The 21,933-nt window shown below is 35.2% G+C and overlaps 1 protein-coding gene across 1 annotated transcript in view; it reads right to left on the reverse strand.

Annotated features, from left to right (window-relative positions):
• The window catches only part of LOC124645534, a 77,837-nt gene that overhangs the window by 31,989 nt on the left and 23,915 nt on the right, over window positions 1-21,933 (reverse strand). The window contains exon 3 of the mRNA XM_047185344.1: window positions 11,922-11,997. Within this exon, the coding sequence (XP_047041300.1) occupies window positions 11,922-11,997 (76 nt within the window). The remainder of the gene's footprint in view (window positions 1-11,921; window positions 11,998-21,933) is intronic.

A 21,933-nucleotide genomic window follows, 5' to 3' on the forward strand; every position in this document is an offset into this window, starting at 1 on the left:
TGCTAAAAAGTATGAATATACATTTTGAAATAGAGTAAGCCAAGGGAATCGGGTTAACGGGTTCCCTGTGTAAACCTACTCCAATATAGTTGGCAAAATGCTTAGCACATGACGATGATATTTGAAATGCTCTGTAAAGACTTTGCCACAGAGAAGCCAAAACTAAAAACCTGAAAACCAAAATCTGGAAAAATGACAACCATCACTTGCTTCTCGTTCACGCTGTAATTCAAAGGTATAATTTGATGATTACCATTCTATTTCTTCTAGTTACACCAAGCCGCCATACTTCGGCCTATGTTATGAGTTGTAAATTACACGTTTGTATCCGAACATCTGTCTTATCTCTCCATTGCCAGTAATGATGTACTAATTGAAGGTTCAGGAATGTCTCTTGTATCAAATTTTCTCGCGCTGGTATTTATTATGGGTTTCATTGGCCCATTGATGGCTGGGCTTTCGAAGATTTGCCGCTAAGTACGTGAGGCTGAGAAAATTGCTTGTTATTGTCTTCTATGGGATTAAATTGGTGTTTGTTGGATGTTTTGGTCTTGTTTGGCCTACATTGCGACATCAATGTTGTAGGGGGTAAATTCTGTTGTTATACTGTTGTTGTTGCGTCTACTTTTTATGCAGATATTGATAATATACTGCGCCCATAACTGTTACAGCAGAAAATAGAAAAAATCTACATGCAAGCATCCTAATGAAGAGAAACACCCTAAAATCGAATTAGAAAATAATATTCTGACAAAAATAGTAGCAAACTTGAGACATTTAAATATATAGACAATAGAACGGGAATGTGAATGATCACATTCAACGTCACCCAAAAATATCAACAATTCTACAACAGTTAATAAGTCGATACACCTACGTAAGTTCAATCCAATTCAAAGAGAACAAATTAAGAGAGAGCTACATTTGATTGTAGTACAAACAAAGTTAATCGAGTTACAAGTGTAGCCTACGTGGGAGGTGCTAGTCGGTCAAGTGTTCACAATTATTTAAACAAGTCGCAAGTAGGCACTTCATTAGTAAAAAGCAGATCCTGGTAAGGTTATGTAAATAGATACGGAGATTTGAATAGCTTGGTCATTTAGAAAACATTGTCCAACAATTGTCACCCGAATAAAAAGTAGCCTCCAGCCTTTCTCCATAAATGAGAAGCAACAACGCTGCAGAAATATTTTATTTTATATTCATTCCTGGAATTCACGAGTTTAAACAAAGAAGCATATCAACACTATTAGTATACAAGTTTTACAATAATAGTATACAAGTTGCCATTTAAATTAATACATTTCATCACAGCCTTATGAAGATAGGTACTCTCTCCAATACCTAACTGGCTAATCTAATAGTAGTAGATACTGTGATGGAGTATGATGGTCTAGGTAGGTCACCAAGTAAAAGTATACTCATACAGGCACTTGGTATCCATTACCGTGGTCTGTTCCCGTCAGATCCTGTACACTAATGCACTCGGCTGCACAATGTAGACATTTCTAACACTCAACCCAGGTCATTATGATAGTCTCGCTTCATTGCTTTGACGTAGTTAGAGTTTATTTACATAAACTACAGAATTACAGGTATAAAGTTGATTCTAACTTCTATCTGGTGAGCGGAGTAGTTAATAAGAAAGTCACCTAAGAATATCTTGTGTGAAACAAGATTAAAAAAAAAAGTGATAGCATTCTAGATTCAAAACTGTAATTGGTCTGATCAACGCTATTATCAGAATCAATAGCAGCACTACAAAAAAAAAATTAACATCAGTTTTATTCTCAAAGCTGATTCCAACCACAATTCCGTAATTTATAACACCAATTCCAATGTCATTCTTTATTGGGCGCCTTCTAGAAATTGCTGGAATTTGATACGAAATGGTCCCAGTTCTAGTACCTAAGTCGCCGCTACCTACCACATAAACCAGACTTTATCTTGTATGAATGAATCAATAAAGACGTTTCAATTGATCATTGGTAACCATTACATGGTTACAATGTTACTTGCTGACGTTTTAAACGAAACTGGTGTACTTAGAATTAATCTTGTATAAGTTCATTGCAGGGCAGCTAATTACTGTAAGCTTGAGATAGGAGCGATTAATATGTATTTATGATTGCCTTAAAGGGTTATTTGAATAGGAAACTGGAATGAGTAAATATGCAGTTGGAATCTAATTATAAAAATGTGTTTAACCATTGAGATATAGCAAAAATAATGCAGTTTTTTCTAACTAAAAATAACGCTCATATAATGGGAGGAAAGCTATAATATAAAATACTGATATATTTTTGAAAAAAGTAATCGAATAACGTTTTGCGTCAAAACATCAAGCTAATGCAACACCGTCAAAATCTGAAAAGCAACTTCCAACTTATAGTTTGTTTGTATTTTCCCATACAAAACAATTTTTCATCTGTTATACGTTCCGTGTTAAAAGTCATAATTACAAATTACTCTGCAGGTGGTAAATGTTGAATATTTACATATACATCTTAAATAGGAAGGAAAAGTAAACGAATATAATTATTAAGACCTGAGTAGACGATCCATCAACGTGTTTGTATGAAATATCAATGGCGCAACTGTCATTGGATAGTTGAATGAATGTTGTATTATCAAGTGGTAGCTTACGTACATTTTTCAACTATTATGCAAACCTGTTTGATCGTGTACGCGGACCCTTTCGATGATGTTATGATACAGTAGCGAGACTAGACGATGTGTATCGTTTTTAAATTATTTAGTTAAATAAAATAAATTTATTTAATATATTCTAGCTTCGCTATTAAAGCATCTTTTCAGTGAAAAAAGTTCCCTCAGCAATATACACTTACATATACTTTAATTTTAATGCAAGACAATAATTCATTCAAAATAAATAATTGATAAAATAAATCGTCTTATTTAAATTCGTGTAGACACCACAACCATAAATTAAACCAGCGACAGATCGTAGCGGAACATTTAAATATCATAGAAGAAATTATAATAGAAATCCGGTCTATCATCCTAATTAAGCCTACGCCATTAGCCGTGGAGATAACAAAACGGATAGCTATAAGAAGCGAGTGAAGCCGCGTGTACGGCTAGTGCGAGATCCGAGATAACATCGGGACAGAAAGGAAAGCTTAGACTCATGAACAATTAGTGTCAATTCACACTTGACGGTAGCACTCTCGGTGCGATGTCGATAGACTTTTTTAGAACTTGCTTTGAAATGTTTTGATGTCTCAGCGGTGGCTACTGAATTTTTAAGTTTTTTTCTGTCAAAACATAAAATTGGATTTGTGTTTGAATAACCCAGTTTTGATGATTATATGCGTCTTGCTTAATTGAAAATAACGTTGTTTATATTTGTGTTGTACTAACCTATTTTTTTTTGTCTGGTTTTAATGCGGATAGCAGGACCAATTTTGGTCATCTATACATATAATAAATCTGTAAAAAAACTGTGTCTGTACATTGAATATATAAAAAAAATAATAATTGGGTGGGGTTCAGAAACAGTAATGGAGCACAAATCCAAAAAAAAAATTCTGTCTGTATGTCTGTATGTCTGTATGTCTGTATGTCTGTATGTCTGTATGTCTGTTTGTTTGTACACGCTAATCTTCCGAACTACTGAACGGATTTCAATGATTTTTTCTTTGTTGTATCAGTATTAAGCCTGGTCAACATATAGGCTATAATTTATCTTCGAAACTTGAAGACCTGATGCAGAACTCCAACAGACCAACAAAACTATAAGAGATACAAAAATGGTGCCGTGGCAAAAATTGTTTCATGTGATGAGCATTTTCAGCTGAGATAATAAATTTTAAGATCTGGCACACCTGATGTGGAACCCCAAGAGCCCAGCTTCTCTGTACCATATACAGGTATGACGTTTTAGCAAAAGTTGTTCAATTTGATAAGCACTTTCTATTGACTTATACAAATTGAAGATCTAAAACACCTGATGTGGAACTCCAGGGGCCCAGCTAGACTATAGCATATAGAAGTATGACGTTTTAGCAAAAGTTGTTCAATCTGATAAGCACTCTCTATTGACGTATAAATATCGAAGATCTGGAACACCTGATGTGGAACTTCAAGAGCAATACTACACTAGAAATGTATAGAAATGAATGTTATGAAATAGGTATCAAAAAAAGTAATTAGTCCGTCTTTTAGATAACCCTAAAATAATGGACACGTATTTTTCTTTTCTCTCTCTCACAAACAAATAATAACGAAGATACAACAAAGCTTGAATTTCGTGTTAAGTCACTGCTTAGTACAAATTTTACATACCTAGACGTGGCGTCACGAGCCCCCACTCTCCGACTTTGTTGCGTTATATCTCATTATTATTTTGTATGTCTCTTCCAGACCTCGGGACTACAGAGTTCCGAATTTTTTGAAGACAAACGTGGGGCCGAAGCCAACACGCTGAAGCCCTTTTGATACAACTTTAATGAAATGGTGACACAAAACCGATGATTATCCCTTTATACACTATAGAAATTGAACCCAAGGACAATCCCCGGTGGACGTCGTTAAAAAAAAGACAATCCCCAGTTCTGTGCTAAACTATTGCTAACTATGGAGGAAAACTACTTGGGCTATTATGATGGGATGTTAGTGGATGACAATGTATTAGGTACCTACATGTAAAAATGGCAGGTGGAGACTCGCCACCTCACTTACTGGGCCCCCGGGAACAACAAGAGGGCAACAGGGACATGAGCGGCTGAAGGGTGAGGATACCTCGGCAGAATTTAAACGCAGATTACGCGCTCCCTGTGCTTACCATGAGGCACCTACCCGCCGAGCAGGGCTACTAATCCTGCTCTAGCGACTCCACTCTGGACGGTCAAGCCAAGCCAGAGGCGTGAGATCTACCCCCGTCATGGTTCACGGACCGGCCGGAGATGGGGGACAGTATACACTGCCTGAAGAACTCAGTATATATAGCCCCGCGGGGTCGCTACTCCCCGTCATCAGCCTCAGATGTCCTGCGGTGCCTATATCTCATTATTATTGTCGTTATTATCTCAAGAGCCTTTGTCCCAATTATGTTAGGGTCGGCTTCCAGTCACGATGCAACTGAGTACCAGTGTTTTACAAGGAGCGACTGCCTATCTGACCTCCACAACCCGATTACCCGCTCAACCCAACACCCCTTGGTAAGACTTACTGGCTTCTGACTACCCATAACGACTGCCAAGAATGTGCAATGACAGCCGGAACCTACAGTTTAACATCCCCTCCAAATAACGGTCATTGGTATCCAAAATATACGTAGAAAGTACATACGAACTTAGAAAAGTTGCATTGGCAGGCACTTGCCAGACCTGGAATCAAAGACGCACGCTCATACTTGAGATATTGGTTCTCTACCCACTAAACCACCACGACTTCCACTAAGTCACCACGACTTTGTCATCTATTTAATGTTTTTTTACGTAATAATACGTGTAATATTTTTGCCACACACAACTTAAATGCGGACTAATTAGAATCACTACTTTTATCCCTATGGTCACGTCTATTGCGGTTCAGTTCTCAACGTTTTGTTTAGTGTGCTGTGCTTTTGCCGTTAAAGTACAAAAATTTAATATATGGAACGTTTCTAATGGTTATGCGTATTCCGTTGTTTTCAAGTCAACGGGCCCTTAAAATTCAATATCAGACTATTCAGATCTTTGATTTTGCTGACCCCGTAGTCGCTGGCATAAGGGACAGGATCCGCGTACGAAGTCGCGGGCAGAAGCTAGTATTGAAATAATATGATGTAAAATAGGTAATCCTGAGTTTCACACGGCATAAAACCTAACAACCGGAATTTAATCCAGTTTATTGTAATATCAATAAAAAGTAATCGTTTATGTTCAGTGAAATGCCTAAAAACTATAAGTATTTATTTTATTGTATTACTTTGTTTGAAAAATGCATTTTTTTATTTTCACGTATTTTTCTTTTTTCTTGTTGTTAATCGACATATATTAACCAGTATATTAACGCATTTCATTTAATGTGATTGTGAACGACACACCCGATATAGAAATTATAATGGGTAGGTATGTAAATTTTCTATCAAAGCAATTATCCTCTAAGCATATACCAGACAATCTCATACAATATAAAATAAATTATAAATTAATTAATAAATTGTAGACAGCTGACATATTTATGAGTTGTAATATTTTCTGAGATGGTAAGATATGGCCGACAATAGGCCCAGAGGCGGTGGCCGCTGTCGATGAGGGTCCAAGTTCAACTTATATCCCGTGAGTTATGAGGACTTCATATACAACATTCTAGTAAGCTACAGCTGGCACGGATAACTATGAAGCGAAACATATGAAAGGAAATATGAAATCTATTGGTTACGTGGATTAAGGTCTATCGCAACCTTCATGCTCCATCAGGAATGTGGGATCACATCAATGCCTCCTCACGTGTTCACATTTATGCGCTTGCCACGAACCGCGCGTGCGCTCATCTTCAAAAACCGGCTCCATATTACTTTCGATAGTAAAACCTATGTGACAAGATTCATTGTCGAAGTGTACCAACCGTTAGCATTCCTCGACGAGGCGTCATGCTACCAACTTCTGCATATTCAACAGAATCCACGGATAGGCAAATTTTGTGACCGTTACGGTTCTGTCATTCGAATCACGTGTCTGCTCCTTATTGTTCACCTGACTCTCTAATCTTTTATTCATGTTAACTGCAGTGCAATTGCAGGTCCTGCTTCATTACAAACTGTAAACTAGTTAACTTGTGGAGAAATCCGTTCTAGGATGCACGTGAAGAAAGCTGAAGGCATACAGCCAAGTTTAGAAGCTATGAAGCAGTGATTGATTTACAATTATTGGCTCATTTTACTACAATCATTGTGCTTTACAATTTAATGAGATCACGTTTTGTTTTAAACGGCATTGAAATATTTCTATTACAACTGCCTATCATTAACTGAGAGCAAATTCGTTTATTTCCCAAATCACAAACATGAGTTTGCAAAAGTCATTCTACTATCTTTCTAGTATACCATTTATTATAGCTTATTAACACCTCAACAAAAATCCTATCAACATCGCCGTATTAAAGGAAATTGTTGGATAATTAACTCATTTGTTATAAAAGAAAATTAATCGATCACGTCGAGGCTTCGCCAATTATCAGGGAGCTACTGGTATTGTAAGTATGTCGTTGAGTAATTAGTTGTAGACTTGTGGATAATCGAGGTGATCGTACGGGTACAATGGGTCACATGCTTGGAGCGTTTAACATACTGGAGCAACCATGGACAGAAATCTAGGCGAAAAAGTCAGCTAAACAGGCAGGATGAGTTAATGCAACAAATATTGTCATCAGTCTTTTTACCATAATTCCACTACTGGGCACAGGCTTTCTCTCAAACAGAGCAGAAATGAGCACTAATCACCACGTTTGGTCAATTCGGGTTGGCGATTTCAGACTTCATGGCCCAGGTTTGGTCGAGATGTTTTCCTTCACCTTAAATCAGGCAATGGTGTCCAAATATAAATAATACAATTTATCTTTCTTTCTCTCACTCTATCTTTATTTTCTAGGAAAATAAACTTACGGATCCTGTTATTTTCCGGTGACATATACATACGAGTAAGAATGTCTAATACTTTTGGCAGAAGGCGTCTCCAGCCAGTTAAACCCTCTAAGGTCACATGTAAGTTCACACGGCTTTCACAAACCATTACGTATGCCAGGACGCGTTGTGACGGACATTTGACGGCTACGTGACGCGGGCGCAGGGCTGGGAGATGCAGTTTGTTAGGAATATCATTTTCATCAAGATTTGTTGATAGTGCATGTGAAATTGGAGAATTATTTTTTAAATTCTGTTAAGATTTTTTTTTTTTTCGGAAGATCAGATTGGGATCTCTTATGTTGTAAAAACATTGTTTAAGCTAATGGACAAAACCTACATAATTTACATGACCTATAATATAGTCCAGACAATATTTCTTAATCATGAGTTATCACTCATAGGTGTTATAAAATGTAGAGGTACATAGATACATACCCTGAGGTACCCTGTTATGGCGCAGCAATACAATTTTTTAACTATACATATACGTAAGCATTGATATGCCATCACTCTCTTCCACATTACTGATTACATTAATTTACTCACAAGCAATCAGCGGCTTATTTCGGAAAGTCTTTAGCCGTTACCTTTATCATCAGTCAACGTGTCGACGCATCATACACAAATCTTGGGCCGTATTGACCTAAGTCATTTCAACTGTATTTTGATATCAATTCAACAGATATCTGTTCAATCATCGCTTCAATTTATGATCATGATTAAAAACTAATGATTAAAAACTGTTTTATTTTATTTGGTTTAAAAATAAGACCTCTTTAGGTGTTCCTTTTTAAGTAAAGGAAAGCAAAAAAAGAATGGAGGCCACAAACGTATATTTGAATTCAAATTTCGAACCCACAAAGCCTGTCAATATTATGAATAGGCACAATAATTTAAATATGGCTGATGAAGCTTCGAAGTTTGAATAAGCCCTTCCATTCATTTTTACTGTCAAAAAGAATGTTATTCTAACAGTAATGCTTGAGAAAGTGTTCAACAATAAACATGTTGCTTAAGGAAAGATCAATAATGATTGTAAGTCATTCAGTCATTTAAATAGCCGCAATAACTCACACGTACTTATTTAAATGTATTATAATACATTTTTTATAGGCAGGTGTTAAAATTCTTAGTTGAAATGCCGTATATTATCAGCTAGTTGCTTTATATCATGACTGTCATCCTTTACGGTAACGAGACATCTGTATAATTACCGTGAAATTACTAATTGATAGAGAATGCAATTAGCGTAAATGATGCATATTATGTAACGGGTGGTGTGAAGATGACAAAATTCCTTTGGTTGAGAATGTATAAGCTATGGAACAGCAAAATGCTTTGAGCGGACATTTATCGAATTCTTACTACAACGTTTTTACAAAGTCATGGATATTTCTTATTTATATATATAATTTTCTTTATTTAATCAGCTTGTGTAATTTAGATATATCTCTCGTTACCCTCAAATATGTTAAGTTATGGTTCAATTATATGCAAAAGCAGTAGATAACCCTAGGTAGGAGTCTGTACAGTCTAAAGTACACTTCATGTTATGGTTGCAATTCTGTTGCAGCTGATACGTCCTCATTACACACTATTATGTCTTATCGCTGACGGCTATCCGACCTCAAATTCTATTGTTTCCCTTAATTTTAGAGTTAAATGGCTGAAAATGTTACAGCTGAAGGGTGTATCTCTTGGATCTGACTTCAAGGTGCTTTTGACGGAGACATGAAGATGATGAACGTGAAAATGACACCAGAACTTGATGCTGGGAACTAGATGACTATAAATAAGGAAATAATAAATAAATCCTGCTGAAATTAAAATTGTGTATAACAGTATATCTCAGTCTATGTGTATATGTTGGTATGTATCACAAAACGTCATCATTTTAATGTAGGACTGCGATATTTAATTGTGAATCTGAAAATATTGAAAGTAAGAGTAAGGAAAATAGAGGTATTTGTCAAAGATGCAAAAATGTCAATTATATGAACACCGCGAGCTTCTGATTAATTAACTTTTGTACTTATATGCAATTTGAGGACATTTTGTGGCTTCTACCTGTCTTGTGTCTGGAATTATGTATGTTTGTATGTAAGAATATATGTATAATGGTAAGAAAGAACTTGAGTTCGAGTAAGAAGCAATTATCTATTTAGTGTTATTGCTTGCAATGCGGAACGGTTGCCTACTGACTACTGTACTGGTAGAAAAATAGCTCAAATATTTTTGATTAAATAAAGAAATATTTTTGATTAAGTAAAGAATAAATTAATATGAATTCTAGAAATCACCTCTAATTAGACTTATTGCAAAATCCGCTTTAGAGACAGGACTTTTTAAATGGCTCTTAAGGATAGGGATAACAAAAACGGTTTATTTTGTAGCTTTAACGATTATGCAAAAATGTAGCAAATTCAGGTCAAATTTAAATATTGCTAAATTAATTTTAAACCAATATTATACTATATTATCAGGCAAAAACTGTTTATAGAAGATTAAATGAACGACCTAAATATTGACAACCGTTTAAAAGTCATCTATTACCTACAGCTTTATTAAGAGAATATTACGGCACTTAACTAAGAATACCCCACACAAAACAGCAAACTTAAAACAACCAAACATTCCAATTGAAAATTAATTGATCCGCGCTTCTGCTTCTGCAAACAGTACTTACTCTATCCGTATGTTTTTACTAACTTGGTCTAGTTGGCGTGCGATATGTAAGCTATGTATGTCGCCGGACGCATGCGCCGACGCGTCAAATGGAGCGGACACTGCGCATAGCTACCCGACCAAATGTGAAAGCTACAAGCTCACGTGTTACCGTACTAAGTGGCGAGGCTACGGCATTTGGCCGCGTAAAACCATCGACCTCGCCAAGGACGGCGTTTCGATTCTGCTTACTCAATGGTCTAGGTCGGGTTTTTGTTGTAAACGGAGCTTCTGAGCTTCCAGTTTTGAAATTTGTACCTATACGATTTTTTTACGTAAAAGAAATAATAAGAATCGACACGGAATAGATTTTAGTAAATAATTAAATCGGAATGCATCACACTAGGGCAAGAAGGTTGCAGTTTACAAAAATATTTCAAACGGAAAATTTAACTTCAAATTGGTACCGACAAAAATTCCACAAGATTAATTCGTTCCCAATACATCATATTCCGTCAGTATAAAAATACATAATGCATCAATTAAATAGTCGTAAACCAATTTAGATATGTACAGTAACGAGTAAAATGTTCAATTGAACTTCAATCAATAACAATCATCAATCAGAATCAAACACTATAAAAAATAACTCACTTCTAATATCATCCACGATTTGTTCCAATCTTACTTTTAATACAGCATTTAAAATCCAATAATTTCTAACGCCACAAATAGAAAATGAAAGCGTGATATCGATACGTATTCGAGTACGTTTAATTTAATCGATGTATCGAATAAAAATCTCATCGATGTCAGAGTTTACACGTCAATTCATGAACAGTACAATAATTTCAATGCATTTCCTGTTTTTTGTACCGACTTAACAAAAAGCAGATTTCTAAAAGTCTAGACAGGTAAGCAATAATGAGGTTTTATACCTCTATTTAATCAAGTACCAAATATATTGATTTCATGACAGTTTATTAGGTATTTATGGATTCTTCAATGTTAAAATAGCTTTTTATTTACCTAAACTGGCTTTTATGTACTGTACTGTACACCAATGTTCATCAAGACACTGTGTTTTACTTTTCTCACACATGAATCAAACGAAAAGTCTCCTGGTTGCAATTAAATTCCATTATTACCGATCATTTTACACTTGACAGTTCGCAGTCACATTTTCACCTATCAAAATGGTCGCAAAAAAACAGACAGTACACAGACTTTAGTTCGAAAAAAGAAGAAAAAATCCCTCTTACGTCTGAACAGAAATAAATTTGTCGTTTACCAACCACTTGAGTTTAAGCAACTCCCTTAACGGGTGTCGTAAAGTACAATTGCAAGTGAGTCCAATCCTTTAGAGCGTGTTCTACTCGATTACAGTAGGCGCGAAACAAGTAAGTACATCCTTACCTACTTGTGTCGTATTCGAAAGGAAGTCAGAGGGTTAAAAGAAGTCATGGGAATGCTCAAAGTATATATCTTTTAAGTTTTAATTTATTCTAAGTGTTATTTCGCTTAGCAGGACTTAAAGAAGCACAAGTTTTTTTTTTCGTAGCAAGGATCGAAATATAATGTACCTATTTCACTGAAAATTATTCTAACTAAAACAAAAACTTACATTCGTTAAGGCCAAAATTAGCCATAAAACTGTTGATTTCCTTATATGTGACGCGACATCTGATGCCATTTTGGACCTGGAAAGATTTAAAACACAAAATTAATTTAAATAAAAATGTAGCAAAACAAATATCAATAAATATATTCAAAACTAGAGTTCTTCAACAAATATGGAGCTAAAAATAAAATATCAGAGCTTTCTAAGGCATTATGTGAGTCAATAAAATGTATCAGAATACCTGAACCTGACACTTTATATAGCTAGAATATCCTAAATAACAAGAGCAACGGTGAACTGAAAGAAATAGCCAACATAATCGTGATATAAACGGTCGAGTAAACCAGTCAACGTAAGCACACGACAGCCATATTTAAATCCAATTTATTTCGCCATTTAATCTCACTAACATCGCACCGATAATTGTACGAGCTATCGGGAGTTTCACGATTTCATCCGGAATCCTTTCTCTGAACTTTTGGTCTCCGCTATTACTTTCCTTGTCTCAGCGTTACTATATAAGGACGAGTTAAACGATTGGAGTCACAATCTAGAAACCTTCTTTATATCTATCAAGAATTTCCGTAGTTTTATTGGCTGATTCTGAGCCCAAATCGCTTTTATGGAACTGAAATGTAGACTTTAAAATCGAATACATCGTTGATTATGATTACCTATAATCTCATTTTATAAGCGGGATCATTATACGTGTTAAATTTCACAGTGCTCAATCCCAAAATTTATAATTTAATTAAAGAATTATCATACCATAAAAGATTTAAGGTGCACACCGTAACGTAACCAAACGTGCCCATGAATAAGATATTCATAAAACCAACTTCACCCAGCCGTCGCCTATCTCTTTGACATTTCAACAAAACCATAAAACATTTGACTGCTAATGCATTTCTAACGGACGAATAGTTCACAGGAGCAAGAGAATTTATATAATTTACATAAGTGAAAATATATGAATAGATGTCTAAACTAGTTTTTAGTTGGCGCGTATTGACGACGGCACAATTTGCTTTCTCGTAGAAAACGATCTCGGTCAGTGTCGGCGACGGATAATCTGCTGTTTGTCGCTGCGGATCTACACAGAATATAGTTATTAGATTGGATACTGACAGCTATAGAGTCAGTCCGATGTCGGTCTTTCATGTACAGAATGATAAGATTATCCATCCACTTCGAACGGCTGTTTAGTTTAAATACCCGTTCCGTTTTAATGGAAAATTGTTTGTCCAAGCTTTGAATGAAGAAATATCGGACGCAATCAATAAGTATTATCGCGGAAGCGGATCTGCTTTTGTGACATAAAATATAATGATAAGCTTTCTTTTTACGTAAAGCATCACTTTCGGTAAATGCCACCGGCAGATCAAACTCTCGATATGTCTCATTTCTTTTATTTAATGGCTGATATTTTAACAAGTCTGGTTTAAAAGTTAAGTACGACAATTTTATTGTGGAGACCAATTTTGCTCAATTAACTTTTTATACATTGTGTAACTTGTTTAATAGGAATGAAAATAAAATAACAGTGGAATTAAAAACATATGAGATTAATTTAATATTGTTTGCTTATGTCTATCTGTCATCATCTTGTGACAGACACAGCTTTTTATATTCCAATAAATTATTCTTACACATTTTTATTTCTTTACATCAAAACACAAACGGAACTGAAAAAGCGCGAAATAAATTAACACTCCGTATAATAAATTTTCTCTTATTGATTCACGGGAGTGTGTTAGTACTGAATAATATCGTGTTCTCAGTTGTTTTTACATCTTATTTGTGTATTTAAATACGAGATGCCATATAACGGGCGCAAACCATCTTAGATTGTTATCTTTGTAAGATTTACAATAGCAAGTTAGACTTGAATGTACGTATCTGAAACAATCGAAAGAATACCTTATAAAATTCTATTTTCGTATAATTTTGAATTAAATCGTTTTGGAGCATTATAAGTAAGATGTGGAATTAGATTATTTTGGAAAGATTACGTAGGTACCTATAATTTTTCATTTCAATTAACACATGCGGTGTATTTTAAAACATAAATCACCCTTTATCTACGAATCTTATCACAAAATATCTATAAATAAGTGGGTCCATCATTTACCTTACATAAATTTACAACAGCACTCTAAAGCTTCAATTGAAAAAAAATCTTCTTCAACAAAAAGACAAGGTATTTACATTCAATTAGAAAGACATCTGTCGACATTAATCGTAAATTCCATTGCATCAAGATAAATTATTGAGAAATTAAAACTATTAATTATTCCTCGCCCTGCGGTACTAAGGCTGTCAATTACACAGATTTATTACAATGTGATAATACTTCAAATGTTGGATATCCCTATAATTAATGGGCGACTATTATATGCTTTTCCATTTATGGTTAACCGTCACAAGATATCGTCTAAGTAAAATTATTGGAGACGTTTCAGCGACGCACTAAAAAGGCAAAATAAATCCTACTAAAAAGTGACAGAACTCATACGAATTTACTATTACAAAACTAATATAAATAAACCTCTTGAACAAAATCATATAACTTAGTTTATGGTCAAACAGACTGGAGTTAAACTTAAGACTGACAGTACAAAGTGGGAGTTAGCATAATAAACTGTTACCTATAGAATAATGTCTTCATTGGCTAACTCGTTAAGGTAGAATTTTCTTAGCGGACCATGAAGTTTGCTATAATATGAATTTTGTACCTGTCAGAACGTACTGTAACAATTATGTGTGGTTAATAAATATTTATTAATATTAATTTTAGTAGGTAGGTAGTCTGTAGGACAGTGAGTGTTGAGGAAAATGGAAGGAAAAAGGCAACGTTCCTAGACACTAAAAATGTCGTGGAATGGAACACGCAACGACGTACGTAGTTGTCACATACAGCTTCAAAGATATTGCTGCTACTGAAGCTACCGCACTAATACATGTATTTTAATTAACAGTTAGTTACTTTCAAACGGCGGAAACACGAACAAATTTTCATCTTCATGACCGTAGAAAATCTCAACGTCCTTTAGACTGGTAATCACGATATTAAAATTACACAAAGTATGGTCACGGCAACACTAATAACTGGTGTTTGCATATAACTAGACTGACATACAGAAAATTCTTGACAAGTAATTACAAGACGGTGTAATAGGCGGCCACACAAATACTATGTGTGTGTGTGTCCCACCCTGTTTCCGCGACATTATAATAAGTAAAGGCCGGTACTGTAAGTAATGGTTATATCAAATATCAGTTCTTGGCAAATAGTTGGTGTACACGGCAAATAGGTTTGGCCAACATGCGAAGTTAACGGTTTGAGTGCGTTTTGACTATAGGTTGTACAAACATTTGTAGAGATTTGTTGTCTGTATTTGGTTAAGGTATCCTGTTCGCTTTTTAATTAATAGAGATATTTGGACACCTCACACACACATTTCCTCAGTCTCAAAATAAAAAGAATAAAGTACTTTTTACTGTTTAGTGATAGATACCTAGATGGGTGCATCGTAGATGATTCTCAATAATAAACCAATCAACAATTTTCCTAGCGTCAATTTTCAAAAAGCTCATCACATAATTTTTTCTCGATACGAAAGTGCGTCATCATGCCTCCGTGAACATGCGTGCTGCAATCGAGTCGCACGCGCCGACTCGATTAGATCTCAATATCGAATATATTGATCCGATTTCCCCTAATAATATTCGAACACTGATATGTACCAGTGTGTATTGCAATATGATCGCGCGTGACATCGATTTAAAAATCGTGGAATATAGAATGGTGCTTTACATAAATCGTGGCTCATAAATTGTTGTACAATGTAGTTTTTGCGCAGAGCTAAGTAAATATTCAGTGCTAGTAAGATGGATGGGATTTATGGATTGCGATTGAATTAAGCGAGAGAACAATATCAGATTTTGCAACTTTTTACCTTTATCGAGTATCGACATTGAATCATAAGTTGTAAGATATTATTTTGGTTTGACTGGCTGCAATATCAAGTGTCTTTAAACAATTCCTTGCAAGAAAGACAGAGCCATAAAAAATAGAATTAATACTCACAAAAGCACATAAATTACGTAATTTTAATGCCAATATTGTGTTGCGAACAAACGGAATTCCTCAATTTATTGACCAAAAAGGCTAAGAGGATTTTCAGAGAACACAATACTGTACGTTACACCTCAAAATATTTTAATGTATTAAATGTACGGCGATAATTTATCCGCAGTAATATGTAATAAGCAACGTTTAATAACTGGGTTGTTCCAATTTGTAAGAGTAAAGACCATACCGGGTTTTTGTATAAATTATTATTTATACAGTTTTGGGGGCAGAGAGCCAACCTTATATCGGTTGTGGGGCGCCTTTGAGAGCCGCGTTATTTAGGGTTCATTGATGGTTTCAATAATAAGAAATATATAGCAGTAAAGAATAAAAACTTCTTTAAGCAAAAGTATAGTCAGGATCACTTTTATATTTCCTTTGAAAGTACTGTCAAGACAAGTTTTGTGTCTTATTTTATATTTCTAGTGTATTATTTTATATTTTCGCCTAAAAAGTAAAAGTAACGGGCTAAACAACATTGTATGTGTTATATGATACGAGCACAGTGATTTAGGTAACTGTCCATCCGAACAAAAACTTGACGGAAAAGCAGCTTTTTAAAACAAACTCCATTGAAATTCATATCACGGTATCAAGCAAAAGCTTACGACCATATCTGGCCTACTAACCGAAACGAGTGCCATAAGACCTTTGGACCCTGACTGCAATTCTCGTGGTAAACATCGAGATACAGGCTTCATCAACGCAAAATATATCGGTAATTGGTGTTCGCAAGGAAATTTTACTCGATAAGTCACATGCCTATGCAAAATTGCTATTAAAATTTTATGCATACAGATTAAAATCTACATAAACATTAATTAGCTGACTATTCTATATTTAACCTTTGATAATTACTGTTAAACTTAATAGAAGTACCGGTTATGTTGTTTCTATTAATTTGCTATTCCACACGAGAACTATAGATTAGAAGATAGACACATACCTACTGGAATATAGTTGTTGTAGATAAGTTAAAAAATCATAATTATGGAAAAACACTGACACAAGGTTGACTCTCTTTCGGATTGTGAAGCCATGCAAAGAGATATAAATGCCATACACGAGTGGGCGGTCCAGAATAAAATGGAATTCAATTTGTCCAAATGTTGTGTAGTGACTTTTGGTCGAATGCGACATCCAATTTATTTTGAATATACATTAAATGGTACTAAGATAGTAAGATCAAATAACATGAAAGACTTGGGTGTCACATTTGACCAGAAGCTTACTTTTCACGACCATATTTCAACGGTTGCCAAGGAATCCTTTAAAAGGTTAGGGTTTGTACTCCGCATTGCTCGTGAATTCAACAATAAACACGTGATAAAGCTTCTGTACAGTGCACTAGTACGAACTAAATTAGAAGCCAGTTCTTCTGTATGGAATCCGCATGAAGCCAAATATGCTCTTCTTTTAGAAAAAGTGCAAAAAGCATTTTTGCGGTTTCTCTACAGAAGAACTTTCGGATACTATCCTTACCTTTACCCTACCAAGTTCCTTTTGGGATGTTTGGGGTATAACATGTTGGAGGTAAGGCGGGAGTGTGACCAGATAGGAACTATGCTCAAAATTTGTAAAGGTTTGACAGATGCACCTGATATCCTTAATGAGCTGATTCGACTATACACGCCGAATAATTATCTCCGCAGCAGAAGGCATCGTCTGTTAGACGTGCCTCCGTGTCGAACCGCAGCCCGCGCTACGGCTCCCATACCGCGCGTGTTGAATACGATCAACAAACTCGTTGAAGCCAACCCGGACTGCGATATATTCGAAGACGATTTTGTTCGTATAATGGGCGTATGCCTAAAATTTTGTGAAAACAATTCCTAATTTTATTACTTGTTTATTTTTATATGTGTTTTTTTTTTTATATTATTTTATACTTTTGTTGTATTTAACAGTATTTTTAAGCTTTTATTTTAAATTTAATTTTAAGTTTACGATTTATGTAATTGGCTGTTAAAGCCGTGTAAGTCGAATAAATAAATAAAAAAATAAATAAACAAGCAGTGCTAAATATTTTAACTTATGCAAAACTTGTTCAAGATAAATTCAATAAAGCCAAGAAGATTTGCAAATGTGTCCAAAATAATTTCAATTACGTTAACCCCAGAAAGAAAACCACAAAAAAAAACAGTAATAAAAACCATCATAATAAAATAATAATCAATTACTTTACGGAACCCAGTGGCATCATACAGTAACAGACTTTTTTATTCAACTTCTTCCTTGAATTATTAAGTTCGGTCCTCGGTATGTGGGACGTTTTCATCAATCAAATTTACGTGAACGCCGACAAGTATAAAGGCGGTTCTCTCACGGTTCAACTGGAATCTTAACTCGAATTTTAATGAACAATATAAGTTCAATGAATTGAACCTTTCCTGGTCATCTTCAAAAATAAGTTAATCTATGTATAATAATGTTATACGGCTGAAGAGCTTGTTTATTTGCGCTAATCAGAAACTGCTAGCCCGATTTGGAAAAACGTTATTTCATTTCAGTATTAGATAGCCCGTTTATGGGGAAAACGATTCTAAAAATAATCGTTATTGCGGTGATGGCTAATGCTAATGAGTGAATGAATATTCTTATGGTAGTAATGATCGTGTGCCTTCAAAGCGTTAATTTACAATTATGGATGTACAATCACGACACTCGATAAAAATACCGTAAATACGAGTACGTTTCTTGTGACTACCTATTTGGGATGGCCTACCTACTATTTGTCATAACACGAAAGTTTTGAACCATAAGATCAAATATCTTGTACACTAACTGTATTATCATCTAATTCTACTCATCATCATCATCTACCTAGCCTTTCCCCAACTATGTTCATTGTTCAGGTTGTCTTCCAGTCTAACCTGATGCAGCTGAGCACTGTTTTACAGGGAGCGACTGCCTATCTGACCTCCTTAACCGAATTACCCGGGCAACCCAATACCACTTCGTAAGACTGGTGTCAGACTTACTGACTACCCGTAATGACTGCCGCAAAAAAAAATGTCCACTAACTATATAAGCATCTAATTCTAAAGGAAACGAAACGTAAATAACAAACAAAAAGACTTATTTAAGGTTTATCAATATTTAACCAACATTATTGCAGAATCCACGGCTGCATATGATGCATCCGCGTGTGTGAACGGCCTAACCGCACCTACCCGTTAGTGGCGACCGCAACACGTGCTCCACCCGTATTAATGATACCTCACATGAATGATGTGGTATTCACCAGTTTTCGGAATCCTCTATACAAGCATGCGGTTAAAAATCTTGCCTTTTTAAACAAGATTAAAGAAACATCAGTATTTTTGTAACTAATTGGTTACTTGAGTAATTGGGCTGAGGAGGACAGATAGGCAGTCGCTCCTTGTTCTAAGCTGCATCAAGTGAGACTGGAAGCCGACCCCAACACAGTTGAAAAGGTTCGGGAGATGATGATGAGTATGTAGGTATACGTAGGTTTACCATTTACCACTTTCTAAGTTATTGCGAAATGTACTGTAATATACATTTATGGTATGTAGTGTAGGTACAGTCAACTTCAGGTCAGTGGTAACAGTTTTATAGGAAAATCGTACTTATTACTATTGAGTTAAAGTGCATGACAGTTACCACTGATGTGCAGTCTACCGTACATAGAAATAGCATGTATGTACCTACTATAAAATGAACTAAACAATAAATGAATAACATAAACGTCCGTTACACATAAAACAGACATAACTTTAAACAACAATTTTCATTCACTCTTATAATTGAATGTAAAAATTCGTAGTAGATAAACAATTGTTTAATGAAAATTGAAGTTTATGTTGTCATTGAACTTGGGCCTTTAGTCTCCTCATTCATTGTTTAGTTTCATTTTATAGACTATTGCTATCAAACAGTTAATTGCAATAAACTCACTGCTATTGCTATCAATGGGGCTATAGATTTATGCCCAGACATAAATTTAAAAGGGTTATCTGGCTATTGAAGAACCGTATTGCTGGACCTTATCTGAGTATACCTCCTGTGATAGAACTTTATATCTAAGTCTGAGTGATAAGATGCAATAAAAACGTCAAACTGTATTATGTACTTGAAAAGATCGATTAGATATATTTTATTCGATCTTTCGTCTCGTTTTCTTCTGCATCTCGCGGGCACTTATATCATCACAGGATTAAATGCTAAAGCTTCTATTTCATACCTACAAGCAGCCCTAATAAAACGTTTCATAAAATCTATACTAAATAATATTACAAATGTTAGAAGAGACGCGGTTGCAACGAAACTGCAGGCGGAAACGAGTAACTATTTATAAAATCTTGGCAATGCCATAACGCGCCATCTTTATGTGAACATAGAACATTGATAACCTGTCCCCAACATAACAGTACCTCATTTTACTTAGCAAACCGAAGCCGTGGCTGCAAGTCTAGCGCATTAAACAATCTGACTACCGCAAGGCGAGGGAGTTAATAAAACATTGTGCTTAGTAAGACGTTGGATTCGTAGTACAAGCAACAATAGTGATGGTTAGCATTATACTATGAATGAATAAATAACTGTCATCGTGCATCCGGACAAATATAAAAATTACCTATAAACCTTCCTCGGTAAATGAGTCATATAACTATAGATTTAACATAGATTCGCGACCTGTAGAGGTAACTAACCTAACAAACGAAACTAAGCTTTATAATCACAATATAGAAAAAAAATATTAAAAAATAACTACGTAGGTGTTTCACTTTAAGTAACTATTCGACTAACTTCTTCTTATTTCGAGAGTCAAAAAAGCCAAGTCTACACAAGATATAGGTGCTATTCTCGACTGTACATTTCCTATCAAGCACAAAATATCAAAACATAATTCTTGCTACAAAACCAGCGTGAAGCATTTCGCAAGGATATCAGACTCAACATTGAAGTACCTCCAATGAAATTGTAAAGCAACATAACATGACATCGGAAAAGCATTCGAGACATTCGGAGAGAGCAGGAAATTAGGAATTCTTGTTATAATATAAGTGTAAGTACCCATGGGATCGTGCCGAGATGTTGGGCCTGCTATCGGATACGGCGCGTGATTCCGTATCATACAAGATAGCTGAGATGACTAAGATGACTCCCCGCGGCGGTATAGCAAAGATGGAGGTATAGGTGTAACTAAATAGAAATAGAAATGGACCTTTCATAATGTAGAATGTGGGTGCTGACGTGATTGAATGTATCTCTTGGAGTAATAACCAATATTAAATGCGATAATTATAGAATTTATTATTCAGGAAATGTAGGGAATATTAATCTTTTAAATACATAGAAACGCGTACTAATTAAAATTGTTGATGTAGTCAATTCAGAACTTATGTTTCTACCAGTTAATAAACCTATCTATCCATGGCTTCTAGTTTTAATTGAGTTATAGTGCAACCAATCACTTTGCAATTGAAACCACATTTATAGTCACAATAAATTACTCAAAGATCTCTCTCGTATCGGCACAAATTAGATCATGGCATGTAAAATATTAGTCCGTTAGTGAGATGGCAGTCTGAGTAACTTCATTACTTCGGCGAAACTTTCGGAATAAGTTGTGAACAGACAAAATAATAGTGCATCTTTATTATTACATTCTTTGATATATAATATACACGCGCTCAAAACATAAAATGTACGTCCGAAATAAAATTGATGAGTCGAAGTTAGGTTTTGGCTACGCAGAACTGTAGCCATTCCCAATACTCTTACCTCGGACTAGCCAATTTTTTGGACATAGTTTGTACCTACTATCCAAAAATATTCCACTATAATCTCCAAAGCCTATGTTGACAGTAATTTCTTACAAACTGCATAGACACGAGACACGTTTAATCAAAA

This window comes from Helicoverpa zea, unplaced genomic scaffold (genome assembly GCF_022581195.2).
Source record: "Helicoverpa zea isolate HzStark_Cry1AcR unplaced genomic scaffold, ilHelZeax1.1 pri_000016Farrow_1_scaff_4_deb, whole genome shotgun sequence".
NCBI classification, from domain to species: Eukaryota; Metazoa; Arthropoda; class Insecta; order Lepidoptera; family Noctuidae; genus Helicoverpa; species Helicoverpa zea.